At 40.2% G+C, this 24,065-nt stretch overlaps 2 protein-coding genes across 9 annotated transcripts in view; one reads left to right on the top strand and one right to left on the bottom strand.

The window, feature by feature from the left end:
- Positions 1-4,636, bottom strand: part of ptx3a (pentraxin 3, long a) — a 5,468-nt gene extending 832 nt beyond the window's left edge. Inside the window, exons 1-3 of the mRNA XM_046864291.1 lie at positions 4,196-4,636; positions 1,834-2,367; positions 1-377 (exon numbers count right to left, since the gene is read on the bottom strand). The exon at positions 1-377 is cut by the window's left edge and continues 832 nt beyond it. Coding sequence (XP_046720247.1) covers positions 1-377; positions 1,834-2,367; positions 4,196-4,331 — 1,047 coding nt within the window. The 5' untranslated portion in view covers positions 4,332-4,636. The remainder of the gene's footprint in view (positions 378-1,833; positions 2,368-4,195) is intronic.
- Positions 1-24,065, top strand: part of veph1 (ventricular zone expressed PH domain-containing 1) — a 123,059-nt gene that overhangs the window by 31,118 nt on the left and 67,876 nt on the right. For 5 of the 8 annotated variants that reach the window (XM_046864286.1, XM_046864282.1, XM_046864283.1 and 2 more), the window contains exons 5-6: positions 16,142-16,305; positions 23,486-23,695. In XM_046864286.1, the coding sequence (XP_046720242.1) occupies positions 16,142-16,305; positions 23,486-23,695 (374 nt within the window). Of the gene's footprint in view, positions 1-3,043; positions 3,227-16,141; positions 16,306-16,914; positions 16,985-23,485; positions 23,696-24,065 lie in introns of those variants that run through there. The other 3 variants (XM_046864284.1, XM_046864288.1, XM_046864289.1) reach the window with 3 other exon arrangements.

Raw genomic sequence — 24,065 nt, forward strand, 5'->3', positions numbered from 1 at the left:
AGGGATCTCATGCCCCTCAGCTACTCCAGGAGAACTTGCTGCTCGGTGGCCATCTACCCAGAGTGAAGCCAGGCCTTGTTCTGAGCTCCAGGTCCCACACAAGTGCGACCAAGATCCCTCTGTCGCAGCACCGTCTGCCTCCACTAGATGCGCTTCACCTCTTACCGTGAAGAGTGCATTACGCCCGCTGAGCAGCAGCTGCAACTCCAGAGGGTTGGTTGGTGTTCCGTATGAGTACAGCACGGTCTTGTTTAGCATTTGGGTTGGTTTAATCCACAGGCATACGGTGAAGGCATGGGTTTTCATGGAGCGATGAGGAGTTATCTCAGCATACGTCTTTGTAGAGCGCATAGGGAAGAAGAGGGCCATGTCACAGCCTGGATGGGGAGAAAGAAAGAGGAAGAATTGTGTTAGTTTTGGACAGAGTTTTATTTTTTCACTTGGATTTACAGCATTTCATGCTAAATACTGCACCCTTTGGGATGCTATTAATCCCTGAGGTAAGCAGTGCCAAAGCATGAAAGTCAATCCAGTGTTTGGGAGGATTTTGGAAACGCTTTCACTGCCAAAGCTAGTCAATGAGCAATTCAGCGCATATAAGGAATCGATCTACTCTTCTCGAAGGTTAAACACTGATGTAATTCGAGATAAATCCTCCCTTTCTGATATTGTACTGCAGCAATCTTATTAACCTTTTAACATATTGACTGTATTCCAGCCAGAAGCGAAAAGATCCTCCTCCATCTCCGAACATCTGTTGAAATGTCACATTTGGCCCACTCTGAGTTCCCGCTGTGGGGCGATCCACAAATCCGGAGGCATCCTTCTGCTTTTGTTAGTGTTCTGAGTTTATTACATCATTTGTTTAGGCCGAAATGGTCGCTGTAAAATTTCTCTTCCAGATGGTCGCTCGTTTGAATGTGTGTGGAGGGGGTAGGGGGTGTTCAGGGTGCGTTAGAGCAGTAAGTTCCTTCTTCTTCAACTCATACTCATCCTGTTCTACCAGACATCATGTTTATGGTATTTCAAAGTTGAGAAGAAGTGAGTGCTGAAACTGGCGTTTGGTTTCCTCCCATCGTTGTTTGGTTATGAAGGTTATGTGTTTGGTTCAGCTTTCCTCAGCACACATGGATCCGATCGGTTTTGTCTGATTTCAGATTTGCGAGCGTAGATACAGAGTTAAAGACCTGAGAATCTTGTTTTGCAGAGATTAAACATGCGAACGATGTGTTTACACAGTCAACTCAGGTTTGGTTTGTGATGTCAGCCGGAGAGTCGTAAATGCGGTGAATCGGCACATTAACGGGTTCGAGGGCACAATCATCACCTCAGCAGTCTTTCTTCGTGTTTTCCGGTTCTCCGAAATGCTGTTTCATTTCCACTGGTCTGCCATTGTTTTTTATCTCTGGTCATTTTAAAACTTGCTGACATTTTACATTTATTGTGTTTGGCAGACGCCCTTATCCAGAACGACTTACAGTTAAAAGGATGATCACTTGAGGGATAAGGAACTTTTGTGGCCAGTGGCAGCTTGGTGGTGCTGGGATTTAAACCCAAGACCTCTCAATCAGAAGTCCAGCATCTTATCCACTGAGCTACCACCTCCCCTGCCAGATCCTGACACCCTTCTGCTGGCACCTCTTTCCTACAGGATCTTTCTGCTGTTTTAACTCTGCATTGTGTGCTTTGGTTTATGGTCCCACACTGACATCCTAACAGTCCCAATTTCCACTTTTGCTCATTCTGAACATCCTCTAAACACAGACTTTGCACAGTAAAAGATGATTCGATCACAAATATCTATATGTAAATAGATCATAAATAGTTACATACCTGCAGGCAGGGTGTGTCTAGCAGAGGCTCTTTCCAAGAAAGCCATTTTCTCTTGTAGGCTTTGCAGCTCTGCAGAGACGGCCTTCATCTGTCCTCTGTCTTCCTTTTCCAGATCTCTAGTCTGGAAACTTTTGACCCGGTCGTGTATGCAGTTGTTCTGCACCTTATCAAGGTTCGTCACCTGCATCTTGATTGCATTCAGGATCTGGTGCAGTGCGTCGTTGTTCTCGACATGAAGTTGGGTCTCGGCACTATGCAGCCGCTCCAGGGCCTGCAGAAGTTTCTCCTCAGTGTGTGCTCCGGCCCGACGTGCCGAGTTCTCCACAGCGGCCGAGCAAGAACCGCTGCCTTGCGCGACGATCTCCATCACCTCGGCACGCAGAGACTGCAGGCCCACCTTCACAATGTCATCCGAGTACTGCAGCAGCATGTTTTCCTTCATCTGCGAGTTCTCCAGCATGGTGAACAGCTTGTCCCACTTTGTGAACTCTGGGGATGTGCATGGAGCGGCCGGAGCCTCGGTGGCAGCGTCAGCTGCGGGGGGAAAAAACAAAGCTACAAGTTATTATTGGTCAGATCGCAAATATTTATTTTGAGGGTGCGTTTGATATTAAATCAACCAGAAGGGGGCAGAGGTGTAGCAAAGGGCGGATTTGACTATTCGAAAACTACTCTAAATGCTTGTTCATGTTTGGATAACAAAACACACCTTAGGTGCAGTTGATGCACGTCTCAAATAACAATTATGCAGACGTTTTTAACGACCGCTTGAACCAAACGAACCAGCACACTAATCGCTTTAATCGCATTTTATTGTCTACCAGGTGTTAGAGAATTAACCAATCAGAATCAAGCAAATCAAGGAGTACAAAAGGGTCACGATTTATGAGATTATGTGTGTCCCTGTGGCTAAAGGAATAACTCGTGTTATTACTAGTTATAAATATGGAACTTCTTGACAGTAACTCATGTCTTTATGCCTTTACTTTGCATTCACCCAAAAGTGCCTAGTGATCATGACCTTTCCTCATCCTTGGTATGCTTGGTATGTTTCGAAAAGCGTGCAGAAGTGATGTGAAGTATCTCACGTACTTTCTTACCACCCATGCTGTTATTAAGCCCATCATCATTGCTCTCCGTGTGTGTGTGTGTGTGTGTGTGTGTGTGTGTGTGTGTGTGTGTGTGTGTGTGTGTGTGTTTCTTAAAACAGAGGACTACAGAGAAACGTTTTGTTTCTGGTGTGTGCCGAGGGCCCCTGAGTGATTACGTCATTACAGAAAAACCTCTGAGTTTACAACCCCTTTTTGACATGAAACATGAAACACACACACACACACACACACACACACACGTTTGTCCTTCCACAGATTTCTAGCTGATTCATCACCAAATGATCCTTTCTTTTTTTATGAAAACTTTTGTTCACCTTCAATCCTTGATGCAGGTTATAAATTGCACATTTACTTTCATGTAGTCCTATATATATATATATATATATATATATATATATATATATATATATACACACACACACACACACACACACACGTCTCTGAACGTTTCTTGTGGTAACTAATGTACTGCTCATCATGACTGTTCTGTGCAATTCAATGTTAAATAAATAACAAATGAATCCATCGTTTGAAGATAAAAATCACTAAACATGAATAAATTACACTTTGCAATCCAACTAATCAGCTACCAACAGTTAATTGTTTAACGAACCAATCCGCACAAAAACGTACAGAGGCTGGGTTTAGCACTCGTATCTTTAATTACGCTGCAGAAAAAATACTTCTTCATACTTCTCTATATACATCTTGTAAGATTCTCAGATTGACTCTAGCGTGCTTAATGCATAGGCATTTATTTAAAAAAAAACAACACCAACAATTCATCATAATCAGCCAATTTAAAGCCTGAAATGTGTAAAAAAAAAAAAAATACAATAAATGACCAGAAACAAATATAATAATCTTGTACTTGTTTTTCATTGAATTATAGATACAGTAGAGTTGAGATATTTCTGGCCCAGTTAGACACAATTTGTATAAAATCTAAATCCAAAATTGAATTCAAAGTTACATTGTGTTACTGATGAGACACACATACGTTGTACAATTGTCTGAAACTTCTCTGAACACCTTTTTTGCTCGTTCATCTTTACATTTCTGCATGAAATCTTTCCGATGTCACACCATTCTGTCTTTACATTCTGTCTCAGCTGATTTTGAACGGCGTCTCGTTTCAGGACGATGCATTAAAACAGGATTTTAGGGACATCAGTTGCACCCCAATGCACCCCGTTGCACGTTACAGGACGGATGTTAGCGAATGTTACGGCGTGTTTTGAGGCACTCACCCTCGCTCTGCTCTTCATCGCCGATCTCGTTGTAATACGCAGGGTCGTGTTTGATATATTCATCATCGTACTGCGAGCTGACCACGCTCGCCAAAATCACCACACAGACCACATGGACGATCCTCAACGCAGACATGTTGTACGGCTGGAACTGTCTGAACACGTGCGAGTGTGTGTGTGTGTGTGTGTGTGAGAGAGCTACAGTGTGTCTGGTCCGAGTGAGGTTTAAGTTTGAGGTATGCTCTGACTCTCGGCGCTCTCACTCATGAAATGCTGAGCAATCTTTTGGCAGCACTCCGGTCTCTGTGTGTGTGTGTGTGTGAGCTGAAGCTGAAAGGAAAGTGAGCTGGAGAGAGCTGTCCTCACTTTATATAAACACACACACACACAGAGTGAGGAGTCAGCCTACTCCATTGGAGGTAGTGTATGTGGTAATTACAGATTTGCCTTTCCTGCAGTTACGGGAAAGAAAGAAAAGAGCGGCGTGGGGGAGCAAAGAGAAAGAAAAGAAGAGGAGAAAAAAGAACAAATAGAAATAATAGTGTGACAATAAATCTATTGGTTTTTCCCTTTGGCAATCAAACATGAGAATTACTTCAACGTGGGTTTTCCCATTCCACTCTGCTTTTTACTTTTTCACGTGCACATTCCATCTTTCTTACTAATTCATCCTGATTTCCTTTCTCCCAATTCTTCACATTTTTCCCATTCTTCCCAGTTTTTCTGTTTTTCCCCAGTTCTTCTCAGTCTTCCCAGTTTTCCCACTTGCCCCAGTTTCTCAATCCAATTCCAATTTGTCCAGTCTTTCGTTTCTCTTGTCTTATTATTCTACCCATTCTCCACAGACGTCCCAGACTTCCTAGTCTGCCTGTTTTCCCCAGTCTCCATTCTCTACAGTATTCCTCGTTTTCTCACTTTTCCCATTCTTCTCATTTTTCCCCTAGTCACCCTATTCTTTCTCTTCTTGCCAGTCTTATCAGTCTTTCCATTTTCTATCAATCTTTTCAATCTTTCCCAGTCTTTTCAGTCTTCCTATTGTCTTTAGTCTTCATATTCTTCCCATTCTCAAGCAATCTACTTGTTGTTCCCCAGTCTTTCCAGTTTTCTTTTCTCACTAGTCTTTTCAGACTTCTCATTGTCCTCATTCTCTCTTAGTCCTCACATCCTCCCAATTCCAGTCTTCACAATAAATATTCTCCATAGTCTTCCAATTCTTCCATTCTTTTCATCCCCCCAGTCATCCTGTCTTTCTATTCTTTTCAAGTCTTTGTAGTGTTCCTAGTGATCTTATTCTTCCTGTTCTTTTACACGTCTTTCCAGTCTTCCTAATTTTCCAACTTTTCATTCCTCCAACTTTTCCCATTCTTCCCAGATTTTGAGTCTCCGTTTCTTTAATTTACCTCCATCTTTTTTTTATTCTCCCATTCAAGTGATTTGAAGATAATGATGTCATGTAGCTCTTAAAGGTAACATTTTTATTTTGATTGTTTTCTTCAAAAAATGTGAAAACCATTTTACATTTAATGATTTATTCAGTGCTATCTCCGAATTTAGACCTTTATTAGACATTTATCACGGCTTGTTTATCAAGCTTTTGGTCAAGTTGTGTGTAAATGTTACTGACAAACCAAACTAACTTGGTGCGATGATGTTAAAGCCATTTGGCCACGCCCACTAAACGAGATAAAAGGCAACAATTACGGTTAAAAATAAAAGGCGTTTCTGTGAAATTTAGTAATTTCATATAATGTTCATTTATTTGGTTTGCAACCGAAATACATTTCGTTTATATAAAAATCACAGCAACTATTTTGCAAATGATACGTTTTTGAAGATTATTTAGTCACCTTATCTATAAATTCACAGAAATATACATGAACGAATAGTTTTCCCAACTAACTCCACATTCTCTGTAAAAATGTTTCTGCAATCAATAAATAAAAATCATTATCATATACTCGAAAGTGGTTAATTATCTGGTCCATGGACATTAAGGAATTATTAATGATTTATTGTGTATTGTTTTTATTGTATTGTTTTTGCAATAATATCAGTGAGAAAGTATGTTTTTCATCTTCTCCTGATCTTCAAGAAAACTTTGCATGATCCTGAAAAATTCGGATAACATTACAGATTTGTAAATGTGGAATTAGTGAAACAGTAAAATGTCGCAATAATTGAATCACTCTTAAAAAAAATGTATTTCCATCGCTAATGTTACTTGGAGGCGCTTTGGTGAACTCCGCTGAGATGATCAGGGGTCAGAGCTCCTCTTTCACCCTGATAAGGAGCGATGGAGCTGGGGAGCGATTATTCCTCTGACCTTGGCCTCGTCCATACTGAATACAAACAGAGAAGAAAATAAACAGACATCCACACACACACACACACACACACACACACACACACATTTGAGCATGCACACTCATAGTCTCTCTGTGGTTGTGGAAGAAATCAATTTTTTGGAAGGAATTAAAAAGACGTGTAAATTAGTTCAGACAAAAACAAATACACCATGTTCTTCCAAAAGTATTTGGACACCTACATATCCATATTTGGTTCTTCCCCAAACTGTTCACACAAAGTTGGAAGCACAGAAGTGGATGCCTTTGGGAGAGGTAGCATGAACCAAACCTGTTCTAGCATGACAATGCTCCTGTGCACAAAGCCACCTCCATGAAGATCTGCTTTACATGGGTTGGAGTGGAAGATCTCCTGCTCTAGAGCTCTGACTTCAACCCTAATGGAATGAATTGGAATACTGAATGCAACCCAGGTCTCCTCACATCACCTACATCAGTACCTGATAAAGTCTGGTTCTTGATTGAGGAGCCTTGGATTGACTTGTTGGTTCTGTAATGACTCAGGCTGTTTCCTGATGAACGGTGATTACTGAGCAGTATAAAGCCATTACTGTGGTCATGTTCCTCTCAGTCATGCTCACTCAAGCGTCCTATACGTCAAACTCTGTAAAAGAGTCGAGCGGAGCCTCAGTGACCACTTATGATCAAGTCTCTGAGATGAGACAGCTCATGTAAGCTACAGCTTCGTCTACCATGATGGAGAGTTTCTATGACGTAAGAAGCCAGAGAGATGTTTGATGATGATGACGTGAATGAAATCATTAGCTAGGCAGTGGAACATAATCATGTGTGCATAGTATGTGTTCTGTACACTGATCCAACCCTGGTTTTAGTCAACCAACACACAACTGATGATCATAATCCACCTAAGGACTACAGAGACCGTTAGCAAAGCTCTCTCACTCTATATATATATAGAATAAATATACTGTATATGTTAGAATTAGAATACTTTATATACTATATACACTTTAAAGACCAAGGTATTGGGACAGCTGACCTTTACTGCCCTATAAGGTTCTTCTCCTGAGGCACACAATTGTATAGTATGTCTTTAGATGCGGTATAAAAAAAGTTCATTCAAACTTTGAAACCCAAACCTGTTCCAATGCCTCTGAACTCTAAGCGAGCTCTATTAAGATCTGGTTTACATGGTTTGGAGAGAAAGATCTTGAATGGCCTGCTGTAAAGCTCTGATCATCTCTGGATGAATGTGAAGACTGACTGCACCCCAGGCCTCCTCACATTCTCACCTACATCAGTACCTGACTTTACTAACACCATTGTGGCTGAACACAAATGTTCACAAGCACACTCCGAAAATCTAGTGGAACATCTTCTCAGAAGAGTGGAGGGAATTATAAGAGCAAATTGGGAATAAATGTGGAATGCGATGCTCAAAATGCCCATACCAAACTTATGACCTGTACGCAAACTTTTGACGAATGAGAAGATAGGTAGCATAGAAAGACTGGAAAAACTTTAGAATGTGCTTTCTGCACCTCCCATTCCACATTTAGTCTCTATTTGATGCACCCTCCTGGGAAGAAGTTCTACTAGATATTGTGAAAGTTTGTGCTTATTTAGCCTCAAGGGTGTTAGCAAAGTCTGACGTAGGTGAGATACGAAGGCTTGGATTGCAGTTCATCCCAAAACTGTTCAACAGGGTTTATAGCACTATAGCAGGAAAACTTCCACATTTTCTACACAATGTTAAGATCTTAATGGAGCTGGCTTTGTGCACATGGGCAGTGTCATGCTGGAACCGGGGTCGGGTCTCCTAGTTCAAGTGAAGGTCAATTTGAATGCTAGCAGAACCAAAGACTTTCTGTAAAATTAAATGCTTCCAACACGTACAGCTGAAAAAGTCAGGAAAGTCAGAAGTTTCAATATATTTTTCTATATAATGTATGTTACATCATTTTTCTAGACATCAGTGGATTGACAGATTCACTACAGATTAATTAGATACAATATATTAGAACATGAAATGTTCCAAGAAATGGTTCGATTCGGACTGAAGGACTGAAAAACTCTCCATGTTACTCATTCATTGTAATCACCAGATTACAATAAACACAGAGCTCACGCCAGTTAAACGGTTTCATTACATAAACAGCAAGATTAAAACATTCTGTACCACAAATGGCATTTTATTTCCTGTTTTAGTTCCAAATCTCTGGATCCGGCAGCGCTACAGTACAATTCTTTGGCTCGGTTCAGCTTTGGCCAAACATAATAAAAAGAAAAGAAACAGCATCCAAAACCAAACGGCGTGTTCAATTCAATTTGTTAATCGAGTCAAATTGCTTTCTCACTCTAACTGACCCTTTCTAGAGTTCGATTAGAAGCAGCCAGAGACCATTATGCCCTTCTTACCTGCCCAAAGAACCAGATTGAGAAGGAAACACACCAGGGTTCCATTCAAACACACTTGTTTTTTGTATTGGTTTTCAAGTGGAAGAAATTTAATCTCTTTCAAACGTCGTTTTCCATGCCAGCGATGCCTCACACCAAATATAAAGCCGAGTTTTATAAACTTCAGAGGTGTAAAGAATCATCCATGAGTAAAAACAGATTACTACTACTGCGAAACTTATCTCATTACAAGTTTAAAAGTCAATTACAATATGACTTGAGTAAAAATCTTTAAAGAATCTGATTTGAACGGTTTCTGGAGTATTCGACTCGTATTGAACGAAGCCTCAAAGACGCACGAGTCCTCGACACCAAGACACATGTGTTTGTGTAAAGACAAAAACAGTTGATTTGTGAAGTTTTGTTTCCTAAAATACAAATCAAGCTGTACACCTCAACACTGCATTCACCAAAATCAACAAAAAAGCCTCTTCAACAAGACCGAATGAAAGAGAGATCGAACAATTTAACCAATAAAATGAGAGTATCATGTCACAAAGAGCCGTTAGAGCGGACAGTGATTTGAGTCACCTCTTCGTCTCAGAGAGGGGGAATATTTGGCTGGTTCTTAGTTTTTTTTGGGTCTCCCAGGCAGCAGATCCTAGTTGGGGTGTGTTTAGGATATCTTCAACAGAGGTGGAAAATGTGAATGGTGACGCTCAGTGTCAACTCAAAATACAGTGAAGTAAAAATACATCTATTAAATCATAAATGTAGTCGAGTAGAGAGTCAAATGTGCCAACAAATGGAAGCACAGTAAATACTTTACACCACCGTTCAGGCACACAAGAATTAGCATGTGGATAGACACGTGTTTAGCATGGCAGCAGCAAATCCTGCCAAAGCCACACACCAGTAAACTGCTAAGCCCTGATTTGCTGTCATTAGCACATTTTCTTTTTTCATCACAGTGTGTACCCTTCTTTGTGTTCCTGAGGCATGATGGTTATCTTTGTAGCACACAGTTCCAATTTGAAGGTCGGTAAAAACCACCTGCAGAATGTGCAAAGGCGTCGTTCGAATGTGGGAATCTCCTGGCAAGCCCTGACTCAGGGTGGTGTGAAAAGACTGGACTCGTTGTCCCCGTAGAGAACGGATGTCTGTGATTCACATCATCTGCCATGTTGGAATGAAACATGCTGTTGAAATGAAATGCCACTGGCACCTACACCATGATGGGAGGTCAAGGACAATAAGGTTTTCTCTTCCAGCATCCAGTAGCTGTGCAAAGCTGATGTACAAATTCAGGAGGGATGAGTTCGCCGTCATGTTGTTTATCCCTTATTCCTTTTTTCTTTTCCTGTCACCCCTTTATTCTCTCTCTCTCTCTCTCTCTCTCTCTCTCTCTCTCTCTCTCTTCCTACATCAAGTTCATGTTCCTTTCTTCACTTTATATCTGCCCAATTCATCCTGATGCCCAACCTCTGGCTGGAGTTATCTTCAATTGGAGATTACTCTGTGCTAAGGATGGTTCCACATCAACGAAAGAGCAATGAAGTTTCTGAGCAAATCAAAAACTTTGATACTGGATTTGGACAGTCTGCTAAAATGGCTCAGTTTGCATGAACATTTATAAACCTCTCACTGATCAGTTCACCTCAACAATGATGGAACTGTAATTAAAGGATATTCAGTGGTGAAGACGAGGAGTCTCCGAGTTTGCGACAGTCAACACTGGCTCCCTTATTACAGATTTGTTTTTGAACAGTTTTAGCGCCTATTTAATGAGATAATGAGTATTACAGGTTTGGATGAAACCTCAGTAAGCCTTTCTTCCATTTATTTGCCTCAAACTCAGAACTACATGTTGCAACACAAAAAAACAGCTGAGTCATTGGCTATCTTCAAAAAATAAGGGGTGAAGACCTGCCTCTTCCTGAAACACTTAAACACTCCCTCTAATCACACTGAAATTAAAAAAAGAAAATGTATGTATGTAACATGGCAATTTTCTTTTCTTTATTTATAGTTAGATCCGATGTTATGGAAGATCTAAACTTACGCAACTACACCGTTAATTAGCCTTCCTGTCCCCAGCTTTACTTTCCTCTTTCTTTCTTAAAGTCAGTAAGACCAAGAAAATATAATTGCTAAGAAGTTACAGCATCAGCTCATATGACTTTCTGCTCCTATGAAACTGGAGACTCCTTCCATTATGATAAACCTCATGCATAAACCCTCTTTGGTCTGCACTGTGGCATAAATCCATGTCTCGGTTCAAACGATTACTATAGAAATGATAGTATTTCAGGAAGATAAACCTGAGATGTGAAGCTGTACTACTGTCCAATCCACTGTTCTAGAAAATGAATACGCACTGACTAATCAGAGTTCAGGACTCCGCACCACAATGATATAGCTTTACTGAGATGATCAACACGGGTATAACCTTGCTGTAATCGTACATACAATAACGATACAGCTAAGAAAGACTTATGACCCAATTGCTTTTTTTGATCAAATCCACATCTGGATTTCATACAAATCCCATTAAAATGCACATCGTTCAGGACCATAATGCAATCCATAAGCTAAAATAATGATACCAGGAACAAGCACCCAGATGGTGCTCTGACTCTCTTTTTAATCCCACAGCGATCCCAGACAACCTGATTTTACACCGATTTGACTGAGACACCTTATTCATCTTATGTCCCTTTTGACGCTGACTTCCCAGATGTTTTACCCAAGAGTCCCCGTGCATGCATGTACAGTATGCGCACACTCGTCTTGGCAGATCGAAGGAGTATTTACGAGCACGTTCAGTGGAATGCGAAACTCCACATTGGATTCGATGCCTGCAGTGTAGCTGACCTTCTCTTGTAAAACACTCCACTATACGTATTTACCTCTTCACCTCGGACAGCCATAAATTGTTAAAAACTGCTCGTAGAATCCTAAGTGTGTTTTGTTCCAAGCCAGGGACTTACCACATGGATCATGTTTCCATGTCAAACAGTTTCAGATATTTTATGTGGACGATGATTAGCGTGAAATGAAAAGCATGAAATACTAGAAGAAAATACAAAAATATCAGCTTTTCTGGTCTAAAAAAAGCATTGCTATTTGTAAGAATAAATACTGTATTTTTCCAACGTCTAATGATTGCATCTCGGACAAATTGTTGATTTATTCAGTATTAATATGTACAAAGTGTACATTAATATGTACAAATATCTAGAATAGTTTTGTGCTGTAATGCCCAACAGATGGCAGCACAAGGCTGCACGCACAGTCACAGGGAGCACCGATCTCCATAAGTCAGTGGGCCATAAATATTGTCCTATGTAGGAACTGTGTAAAAGCCACCTCGTAAGTGGGAACAGGAACAAACCTGTCTCTCAGATATTCCAGACCATTAAACGTGACTAGAAATTGATCAAATGTGCAATGTTTCATTTATTAATAAACCAAATAGTTTCATTGGTATCGTTGGGAGATGCCAGCGGTATCAACCCGGAACACAAAAAGCCATGTCGGGTGGTTATTGCGTGTCGGCCAGCTTTAGTTTTTCCGGTGTGTTCCTCAACGTTGGCTCGAGTCGGACGTCGTCAGCTGTTTTGCAACAGATTCTTCATGTCAAATCGGCGGCAGAAAAAAGTCTGCGAGAAAGAGAAGTATGCCAGTGCTATTAACAACTTAGCAGACATGATAAAAAAATAGCTACACAAATCAGTTAGTAATGAGTTTCCTTGTTTGGATGCAGATCCCCCAACACATCTACATACACAAACTTTGACTATAGTTCCAATATTAAAAAATATGATGATGCAGCTTATAGATATAACCGCTCTTCTGAGTCACATTAAAGACTCGTTCAAAGTGAACGAACCGTTCATGAACGACCCATCACTAGGCGGGCCACACTTAGCTTTCCTCAAAACTAGTTCTTTGGCGTCAGTTTGGTCCGTCCCTTCAGTACCTTAAGAGGAATAAAGTCCCACTCCCACAATCCCACTTCGGGATGAGATGTTATGTTATGATAACAATCCCATTGGTGGTTACAGTAATTCAGCTTCATTCCACCCCCTAATGTTGGCCTGCACAACAATGGGGCACATGGAGTATTATTCCTTATTTTTGATTACATTTTTTAGCCCCCCACTGTTTTTTTGAGTAATGTCTTCCAATCTCAAGTTTGACAGTTTGTTCAAAACATTTTGCTGCAACATGTTTTCAATGCTGGCACATTCTAAACAAAATCATTTAAGCATTACTCATTCCAGGCCTGGAGAATTCACGATTATTGCATGTCAGACATTTTAAACCCATCCATGTTTTTCATTCGAGTGTTTACCTCGTTTGTTTGTGTGTAACTGTAGAGTAATTGGTTGTTTGGTAGAGGTAAATATTGTATTGGAAATCTGTCGTCAAGTTTTGCTGTGTTAGTCGGTAGAGGTGAACAGTCAGTGCTGGTGTTTGGCTTTATGCCTTTTCTTGCAATGCAGTCATTCTGGGAAAGTGTTTATAAGCGCAGATGGACCGATCATCTCTTAGATGAATTGCCAGCATATGGATCTAGTGAACGGTGCTCGCTCTGGAAATCCGTACTTCTACTTCTTTTTTTTTTTTTTTTATATCACGAGGGTGTTATGCAAGAAACTGGGGTTTCCTCAGAGTGAGGAATTAGTCAATAGTTCAACAGAAATTTGGGAAATAAGTTCCAGCTTTGGGCACAATGGGTGGCTTCGGTGCCTCATAACTTGTTGATTTGATACCGAGCTTAGGTTTCTGTCGGTGTGGGGTTTTGCATGTTCCCCTTTGGGTTTTCTTACTTCAACCTCCCTTAAACATAACAGTAGATGGATCTACCACTCTAATGTGCCCCAGGTGTGAATGTGCGATTGTGTGCCCTGTGATGGACTCGAGTTCCATCTAGAGTGTATTCCTGCTTTATACCAAGTATTCCAGAAAAGGCTCTAGAGAAACCTGAGCAGGAAAACCTCATGTTGAAGAGGAATAATGGTTTGTTCCATGGTCCTCTGTTTGATCTTGAGCTCAAGTTTATTTTCTGTGTCTATGTCGTTGTCCTTCAGATAGCTTGTCTATTTTAAAGAAAATGCCAGAAGGATGGCATGGATTGGTAAAAATAAAATGTTACTGGACATAAATGCTCCATGCCTTGGACTGGTTGGTGTGTGATCCAGTGTGTAACTAACACCATGTTCCGAAGGATAAGCTCTAGATCTACCTTGACCCTCACTAGTGAACAATCTCCATCTCCACAAAAATGTTCTTTGTTCATTTAGATTTCTTGTAGTTTTTTAGGTTTTCCTGGTGACTCTGTGAAACACTGGCATCTTATTCATGGTTTATCAAGACCCAGGTCATGGTGGATCTGCATCCTGATCCAGCACATGGATCAGTGAAGAACTAATCTCTGCCTGAAGATGAGCGATTAAAAGAAAATGATTACCAAATATGCTTCAATGTATAGTAAACAAAAAGAATCCAACCAAATGCTCAAGTCCCTGCTACATGTTTATCCAATAAGCCCGAGTTCCATGTGGTCATGTTCTTCAAAGTATGAACCACCAGGACTGCACCTATTTCAGTGTGACAGATATGATTCATAGGATTTTTATCCATAGATTGAAACCACTCAGTTCATGTTCATGAGGTAGCTAATTCATCCCTTTCTTCCTCATTTGGCCAGACTTCATCTTCTGGAGTCTACAGCAGTGAGGGTTTAATGGCCTTCCTGTTCCCACACGTGTTTGTTATTCTTGCCAGTGCCAGTGGAAACTTATTGTGTTCAGACTACAAACAGAGCTCTTTTTAATGCCCTGAGTCACCTATAGGAAGCTTAGGATCGCTCCCAGATGAGAACGAGCTGTTGATGGACACTTTTTCCTGGAGAAGATGAAGTGCTGTGCTTCTTCTTTCCTTTATCTCTATTGCATTTGTCTGTCTATATTTATCCTTTTTTCTTAGTTTGACTGTTTTCTTAGAGTTCTCCACCATAGCATAATCACATAGCATGATCTTCTCAATTTATACATTAGTGCTATTGGATTTTGGGTTTGAATCAGTCAGGGAGTGTTGATTGATTTTCTACATGATGGATGATTTTTTTTTTTACATTCACAGGACAAAAGATTTTACATGCTGCAGTTTCTCATTGGAATGACATGCTTTTTTTTCATTAACTTCAAGAAGGTATGATGAAGGCTTTTAGCTGCTATATCTTAAGTGACAAAAAAAAAAATATTTGTAGACTTATATTTACATTTACACTATTTGGCAGATGCCCTTATCCAGAGCAACTAAAAAAATGGCTTAGTTGTTTAACTGAGCAGTTGAGGGTTGAGTGTAGAGGTCGACCAATAGTGGATTTTACCGATAACGATACGCTAGTTTTTAAAATGTATTTTGTATTAAAAAAAAACATAACACTTTAACAGTACTGAACTTTATGACAAAAAAAATTCAAAAACATTACTAAATCATGAATGTGTGCTAAATTAAATATTCATATATGAATTATAGTAATAAATATTGAGGTGACCAAAGACATGCATTTAAACTAAAAACACACACCAAATTAAGAGCACAATGTGTCAGTGATTCACCACCAAACTGTATAATGCAACCCGGAAAAACTATCAATATGGATTTTTGCCGAAAACCAATAGTTCCAGCAATCAACTATCAGTGCCGATTAATTTGCAAAACCAATAAATCGGTTGACCTCTAGATATGAGCAATGCTTATTGGCCCAGCGGAGGCAGCATGGTGGTTCTGGGTTTTGAACTCGCAACATTTCTAGTCGTAAATTTGTTGGTAAATTGCTGTTGTATATGCAGAATAGACAATTTGTTATTTGACAATTTGAATTCAATTCCGAACGCGTGAAAGTATTTGACACCACATTTTTTTTCTTAAACTGCATGCCTTTTTTATTATTAGTAAGTGAACAATTTGGATGATAAAGAACAGTAACATAGTTTACAAAAATTGATGTGAACTAGTTGTGTGCATATAATTTGCATATCAAATATAAAAGTCCTTCTTTGATTTAACATATTATATATAGAGTTATATATCAGTACATGTAAGATAACTTGCACTACAATTAAATACTAGGTGAAACATTCTCAAAAGCAGAAGAAGGTTATCCTACACTTTATTCATGGGTTCTTCTTTAACGTTTTTTAATTGCTAGGTAACAGCATGCTGCTGCGGGTTCTTCCCTCCGTGTATCCTCTAGAACCAGATCCAGTTCACCGGCACATCCAGGACCTGGTACTAATGATTCCTGAGCTGGACCAGACGAGCAGACAACACTTACTCCGACTGCTTCAGATGATCTCTGAACAACAGCCACAGGTTTGTGTGTGTGTGTGTGTGTGTGTGTGTGTGTGTGTGTGTGTGTGTGTGTGTGTGTACCCTAAAGACCCATACTGAACAGTTTACCTCGACAATGATGGAACTGAAATGAATGGACATCCATGGATGATCCACGGGTTCCCTTTTGAGTCTGGTTCTTCTCAAGGTTTCTTCGACATGAAGTCTCAGGGAATTTTTCTTTGCCACAGTCACCACTGGCTCACTTATTAGGGACAAACCTACAATTATGAGGAACAAATTTATTTGTATTTGTATGTGAATTACATTTATTTATAAATATTGGTTTGTTCCATTGTCCAATATTTAATCTTGAGCTAAAGTTGAATATTTTTCGTGTCTATGTCGTTGTCCTTCAAATTCCTTGTCTTTTTCAAAGAAAATGCCAGAAGGATGGCATGGATTGGTAAAAATAAAATGTTACTGGACATAACTGCTCCATGCCTTGGACTGGTTGGTATGTGATCCAGTGTGTACCCCCAGACTAACACCATGTTTCGAAGGATAAGCTCTAGATCTACCTTGTCAGTGAACAATCTCCATTTCCACAAAAATGGTCTTTGTTCATTTAGAGTTCCTGTAATTCTCTAGATTTTCCTGGTGACTCTGTGAAACACTGGCATCCCATTCATGGTTTATGAAGACCCAGGTCATGGTGAATCTGCATCCTGATCCAGCACATGGATCAATGAAGTACTAATCTCTGCCTGATGATGAACGATTGAAAGAAAATGATTACCGATAAGCTGCTTTGACTGAGACAATATCTATTGATAAAAACGCTTTACAACTAAAAATGTATTGGACTGAATTAAAATTTAAATCCATCTCTGCTATTCATTTCAAGGCTTTATGATTCTGTATTGTTTCAATGCCCATTTAACAGGATAATCTATTTGGCAGGAACACTTATTAAGCCTTTGTTACATTTCTGTGTCTCAAATAGAGAATTAGATATGAACTAATTGTTTCAGTGAAGCAACATCATCCCCCACACAACATACACAATGACAATCGTTTCCCAACAGTCACATGACTAAAAATGCATCATCGTTTTCGAAAGCCTTCGTTTCCACAATCCACTCAGTAAAAACTGTTCGTGGAGTTTTCTTATCCAATTCAGAGAGCAAAAAAGCTACATTTTCCTTGACTAAAAACACCATCTCAGTGTGGATGGAAGGCCAAAATCTGCATTTTCAAACGAACGTATTAGAGTGGAAACTGGTGGGTTTTTTTTCCTCTTTTTGTTTTATGTATTTATGTATTTTTTTTAGAAATTGTGCTGTAATTCCTCCCAACAGAGTTTGATTGCATCCTCCCTATTGTCTGTAACCAAGTGAACCAGTGTTCATGTATCGATTGAAAGAGTTTGCTAGCGTCTGCTAAATGCTGCTAATGTAAATGTATACACTACATGGACAAATTACGGTAAGGTTTTTATGTCCTTTTTGAATACCCTGCTTTAAGTTTGGTCCCCATTTTCTGTTATAATCACCTCTACTCTTCTGTGAAGACGTTTCACTAGATTTTGTGGAGATTTGAGTGAGATTCATTCGGCTACAAGCGTGTTAGTGAAGTCAGGTACTGATGGAGGTGAGGTGAGGAGGTCTGGGGTGCAATCAGCGTTTGAGGTTGCAGTATTTTCATGCTGGGGCAGGTTTGTGTCATGTCAAGTCTACTGTCAAGGTCAATCTGCATCCTGATCCAGCACATGGATCAATGAAGTACTAATCTCTGCCTGATGATGAACGATTGAAAGAAAATGATTACCGATAAGCTGCTTTGACTGAGACAATATCTATTGATAAAAACGCTTTACAACTAAAAATGTATTGGACTGAATTAAAATCTTAAATCCATCTCTGCTATTCATTTCAAGGCTTTATGATTCTGTATTGTTTCAATGCCCATTTAACAGGATAATCTATTTGGCAGGAACACTTATTAAGCCTTTGTTACATTTCTGTGTCTCAAATAGAGAATTAGATATGAACTAATTGTTTCAGTGAAGCAACATCATCCCCCACACAACATACACAATGACAATCGTTTCCCAACAGTCACATGACTAAAATGCATCATCGTTTTGAAAGCCTTCGTTTCCACAATCCACTCAGTAAAACTGTTCGTGGAGTTTTCTTATCCAATTCAGAGAGCAAAAAAGCTACATTTTCCTTGACTAAAAACACCATCTCAGTGTGGATGGAAGGCCAAAATCTGCATTTTCAAACGAACGTATTAGAGTGGAAACTGGTGGGTTTTTTTTCCTCTTTTTGTTTTATGTATGTATGTATTTTTTTTAGAAATTGTGCTGTAATTCCTCCCAACAGAGTTTGATTGCATCCTCCCTATTGTCTGTAACCAAGTGAACCAGTGTTCATGTATCGATTGAAAGAGTTTGCTAGCGTCTGCTAAATGCTGCTAATGTAAATGTATACACTACATGGACAAATTACGGTAAGGTTTTTATGTCCTTTTTGAATACCCTGCTTTAAGTTTGGTCCCCATTTTCTGTTATAATCACCTCTACTCTTCTGTGAAGACGTTTCACTAGATTTTGTGGAGATTTGAGTGAGATTCATTCGGCTACAAGCGTGTTAGTGAAGTCAGGTACTGATGGAGGTGAGGGTGAGGAGGTCTGGGGTGCAATCAGCGTTTGAGGTTGCAGTATTTTCATGCTGGGGCAGGTTTGTGTCATGTCAAGTCTACTGTCAAGGTCAAGTCTACTGCATCCAGAGACATCACTATACAATTATGTGTCTCCATACATTTTGTTCTAATGACCGGAAAAGGCAGGTATTCCAATACTTTGGTCCATATAGTGTAGCTATAAATAACTGTGAGAAGAACGAAAAACTCAGGGATGTGATTTAAAAGGATATTAGTAACAATGCTACATCATACCACTCATCTCCCATCACAAGATGTCCTCAAGTCACTTTTTTATTCCTTACATATACAGTGCCCTCCACAATTATTGGCACCCCTGTTTAAGATGTGGTCGTGGACTTCTAAAAATTCTCCTTTTTTTTAAAACAACATAGAACCCAAATGCAAAAAAAGAGAAAAATCCAACCTTTTATTTAAGTACATTACTTTGGTGGTAAAAAAATCACACATTTAGAAAAAAAAAAAACTTGAAATCATGTGTGCCACAATTATTGGCACCCCTGATGTTAATACTTTGTACAACCTCCTTTTGCCAACAAGACAGCACTTAATCTCCTCCTATAACATTTCACAAGATTGGAGAACACAGAGAGGACTTTTGACCATTCTTCTTTGCACAATCTTTCTAGATCATCCAGTGTCCTGGGTCCTCTCTTATGCACTCTTCTCTTTAGCTCGCCCCACAGGTTTTCGATTGGGTTGAGGTCTGGGGACTGAGATGGCCATGGGAGGACCTTGAGTTTGTGACTGCTGAACCACTTTTGTGTAGATTTTGCCACATGTTTTGGATCATTATCCTGCTGAAAGACCCAATGACGACCCATCTTCAGCTTTCTGGCAGAGGCCATCAGGTTTTTATTTAAAATATCCTGGTACTTCAAAGCGTTCATAATGCCATGCACCCTAACAAGGTTCCCAGGGCCTTTGGAAGAGAAACAGGCCCACAGCATCACAGATCCTCCACCATACTTCACGGTGGGCATGAGGTGCTTTTCGGCATACTCATCTTTTGTTTTACGCCAGACCCACTTAGAGTGTTTGTTGCCAAAAAGCTCAATCTTAGTCTCATCTGACCAAAGCACACGATCCCAGTTGAAGTCCCAGTACCGCTTAGCAAACTCCAGGCGTTTACGTTTGTGAGTGTTAGTGAGAAAAGGCTTTTTCCTTGCATGCCTCCCAAACAGCTTGTTGGCATGTAGAGAGCGTCTGATGGTTGTTTTGGAGACTCTGTGACCCCAAGATGCCACTCTTTGATGCAATTCTGTGACGGTGAGCTTGGGAAATTTTTTTACTTCTCTTACCATCCTCCTCACTGTGCGTTGTGGCAAGATAAACTTGGGACCTCTTCCAGCCTTGTTTGTCACTGTTCCAGTTGTTTTAAACTTCTTAATGATTCCTCTGACTGTAGATACCGGCAAGTTAAGGCGAGTGGCTATTTTCTTGTAGCCATTGCCTGACTTATGAAGGTCGACACACATCTGCCTTACTTGAATGGTGTGTTCTCTTGTCTTTGCCATGTTGACAAATGGGTAAGAGAATTAGGCCTCTGTGTCACGTCATATTTATACCCCAGGAAACAGGAAATCATGAATTACTAATTAAAAGTCCCTAGATACCCTGACCAACCTTAGCAACTACAGAAAAATATATAAAAAAAAAAAACAATTAAATTTTTTAGAGGAATTGTTAGGGGTGCCAATAATTGTGGGACACATGATTTTAAGTTTTTTTTTTTTCTAAATGTATGATTTTTTTTACCACCAAAGTTATGTACTTAAATGAAAGATTGGATTTTTCTCTTTTTTTGCATTTGGGTTCTATGTTGTTTTAAAAAAAAGGAGAATTTTTAGAAGTCCACGACCACATCTTAAACTGGGGTGCCAATAATTGTGGAGGGCACTGTATGTATGTCAGGGATCCAATTAATCCCAAATGTGTTCAGTTGGGTTGAGGATCAGGGCTCTATAGCAGAAGATCTTCCAATACGGCCCATGTAAAGCAGATCTTCATGGAGCTGGCTTTGTGCACAGGGGCATTGTCTTGCTGGAACAGGTTTGGGTCTCCTAGTTCAAGTGCAGGGAAAGTGTCATTCACCCAAACCTAAATCGGACGTCCTGTATGATTGTGTGCCTCCAAGTTTGTGGTAACATTTTGTTGAAGAACCACATATGGCTGTTAAAGTCAGGTGTCCCAATACTTTTGTAGGACTGACTACAAGTGACTTCAAACTGATTGTTTGGAATTGTGCTTTCTTACATTATAGATTAATTAGCATAGCAGATGCGAACGCTTCGTTCAATTCCCACTATCCACATATATTTAGCTTCATCTAGTGTCCTCTTTCAGTGTCAGTGAAGGGTTTAGGATGTGTGGAGGCATGTGTAATAAAAAAGCAGGTGTGTGTGTGTACATGCTCGAGATCCGGTATTTTAGGTGGAGCAGCAAAGGAAAAGGCTGAAGGACAGACATGGAAATAAAGAAGGTGGTGAGAGAATGTGATGCAGCGAGAGTTATTTCAGTTCACAGGAAAGAGGTGAATCAGACAGTTCAGTGTCTGCCACTGTGTGAATAACACACCTGCCCGAGTCAGCACTTTTAGCTGGAACAGATGTGGAAAGATCAAGAAAATGTGTTTTCAATCAGTAAAAAAAAAAAAAAACAGGCATGCAGAAAGAATTGTGTGACAGGAAAGAGGGAGGAAAAATAACAATTTTTTTCCTAAATGTGGAAATCTGGTTGCTCTCCAGTGGCCTTTTCTAAAAAGCAACAACATCGACAGCTGACCGAAGGACGAACAATGTAGGGTAGCTTGTCTGTGTTAGCGAGACTGGAGGAGGCACAAGGGGCTGAATGTGGCTGTTGTTGCACAAGTCTGGGCAATGAGCTGGAAGGATGATAGAGGAGGAATTTATAATGAGTCATGCTGTTGTAAAATCAAGGGGTTATTTAGAATCAGGATCGACAAATAAAGTATTAAACTGCAAGTTTTGAGGCTGTACAACATTGCTTGGAGACCGGAAGGATGAGGTAAAATAAGACCATCAGGGATAGCAACGTCTGCCTTGATGCCTTCAGAATCAACAGTACGAGCCCCTTTATCCTAAAGAATAAAGCTGTTGCTGTAACCAAATCGGATTTTGAGTTTGCAACATTGGGGCCATCTAGCAGGCGTCCAATAACATCTGCATTTTCACGTCATTTGATTGGGCGGTCAGAGAGCGCACTAGTCAGAGCTCGCAAACCGCATCCGTAGCACGGGCTCAAAAATATTCGTGTGGATTTAATCACTGTTTTTTCATTCCACAAAGACTGACAGAAGAATCGATTTGGTTGCAGATACACTTACATTTACAAGACGGACTTTTCACGAAAAGATGGACATCGTGAGGACAAGTCACCAAAGCGGTTCAAAACAGTTGTTAAGCTTTTCCATGAACCATTTCTACTTTTGCGTTTTCTTTCCTGTAGAATTTGCACAAAAACACACAATTTTAAAAGGAGACATGTTGAATTGTGTTCATTGGGTTTCTTGCTTTAGTGAAGGCATTTATTTTCTCTGTATGAGATCCTGTGTGTGATGCAGCTCTCTTATCTACTGCGTTTCTCTATAATACTGATGCTTTCTAGAGCCGTGGCGTCATAATGAAGGTAGAGGATGTTCACGAGTCTCAATTTAAAGTTCACAGGTTGTCACGTTCTCTGAATCACGTTCCACACGTAAGCACAGACAAGATTTCCAGTCTGTCCTCTCTATTCCCTCTGGTGTCCGTCTACCCATGACCTCTCGTGACCCCCGAGCAGGGTCTAAGAACCTTTTCAACAAAAGCGAATTTATGGTCAGAAGTGAACACCGAATGTCCAGACAACATAAGCAAAGGATTATTTATAACACCCTGAAATAAAAGCTTGGAGCAGATGTTCAAAGTTGGGATGACTCAGCAGTTTTTCTTGTTTTTACCCACGAATTTTATTACAGTTAAGTTCTCAAATAGTTCTCAAATATGACTATTAATGTTTCAGAGCCATTCAATCAGCTGAGGAGTAAACAATCAAACTTTTCTTGGCTATTTGTTCAGGAATTCATTAGGACTCATTCTTTCTCCAGTCTATTCTCTATAAACTAAAAAAAGCACTGCAGAGAATCAGGAATTCATTAGAGGGGTGGGCAGCTCTCAAACAAGCCAATCACAATGAAGCCCATACCGGACGGGACCAGATCATAACCTCAAGAGAGAGAGAGAGAGAGAGAGAGAGAGAGAGAGAGAGAGAGCTAGAAAAGGATTTCTATTTTTACCAGACCCCCTCTGCTAAGCCACATCATTAAACTCTGTTGGGTCTGGCGTGAAACCAGCGTTCCCTGCATGCGCATTTTTTCCTGTCAATTTGCATTAGATTTTATTTGCCGTTCGGCTACCATTATCTCAGACGTGTAGTTTGTTTGCGTAATCTTTTCATTCCTAACTTCAAAATCTGTCTTTTCCTTTTATCCTAGGCACTGACCTCTGTCATCCCATCTCTGATTGGTCACTTGAGCGACGCCTCTTTGAATGACGCCCTGCTCGCCACGTTGGTAAATACAGCCCAGATTAGCCCCGCCTCTTTCATCCCGGTTCTCCCAGATCTGAGAATTGTGGGGCAGCAAACACCAGGGCTGCTGGGACATGTAGCTAAGATCCATGGGTCGGTCGGTCTGACCAACACGGTGAGCCGTTATACTGTACACACACTTTTTTATTTTGAAGGGAATACTAGCACTCCCATGGCAGTCATACATAGAGGTTTGGTTACAGATATAATGTCTGAGTTAAATCATAAATCCCAATTTTGATTATTTGATATTCCTTCGAGTGTCCACTTGAGACCAATTTGGCGTGATTTAGCGACGGCCATTGTTTTCCGGCCCCCTGTGATGGATGGACATGCCTGAGTTGTAGGAACAATATCTGTCAGACATTCTTGTTTTCACCAGAGGAGTTTCAACACAGCACACAGACCATTTAAAGATTTCAGTTCTTGGATCGTAGTGTGACACGTTGGTGACGATTAGATTAGCATCAGTGCGAACGCTGCTG

This window comes from Silurus meridionalis, chromosome 13, assembly GCF_014805685.1.
Source record: "Silurus meridionalis isolate SWU-2019-XX chromosome 13, ASM1480568v1, whole genome shotgun sequence".
Lineage (NCBI taxonomy): Eukaryota > Metazoa > Chordata > Actinopteri > Siluriformes > Siluridae > Silurus > Silurus meridionalis.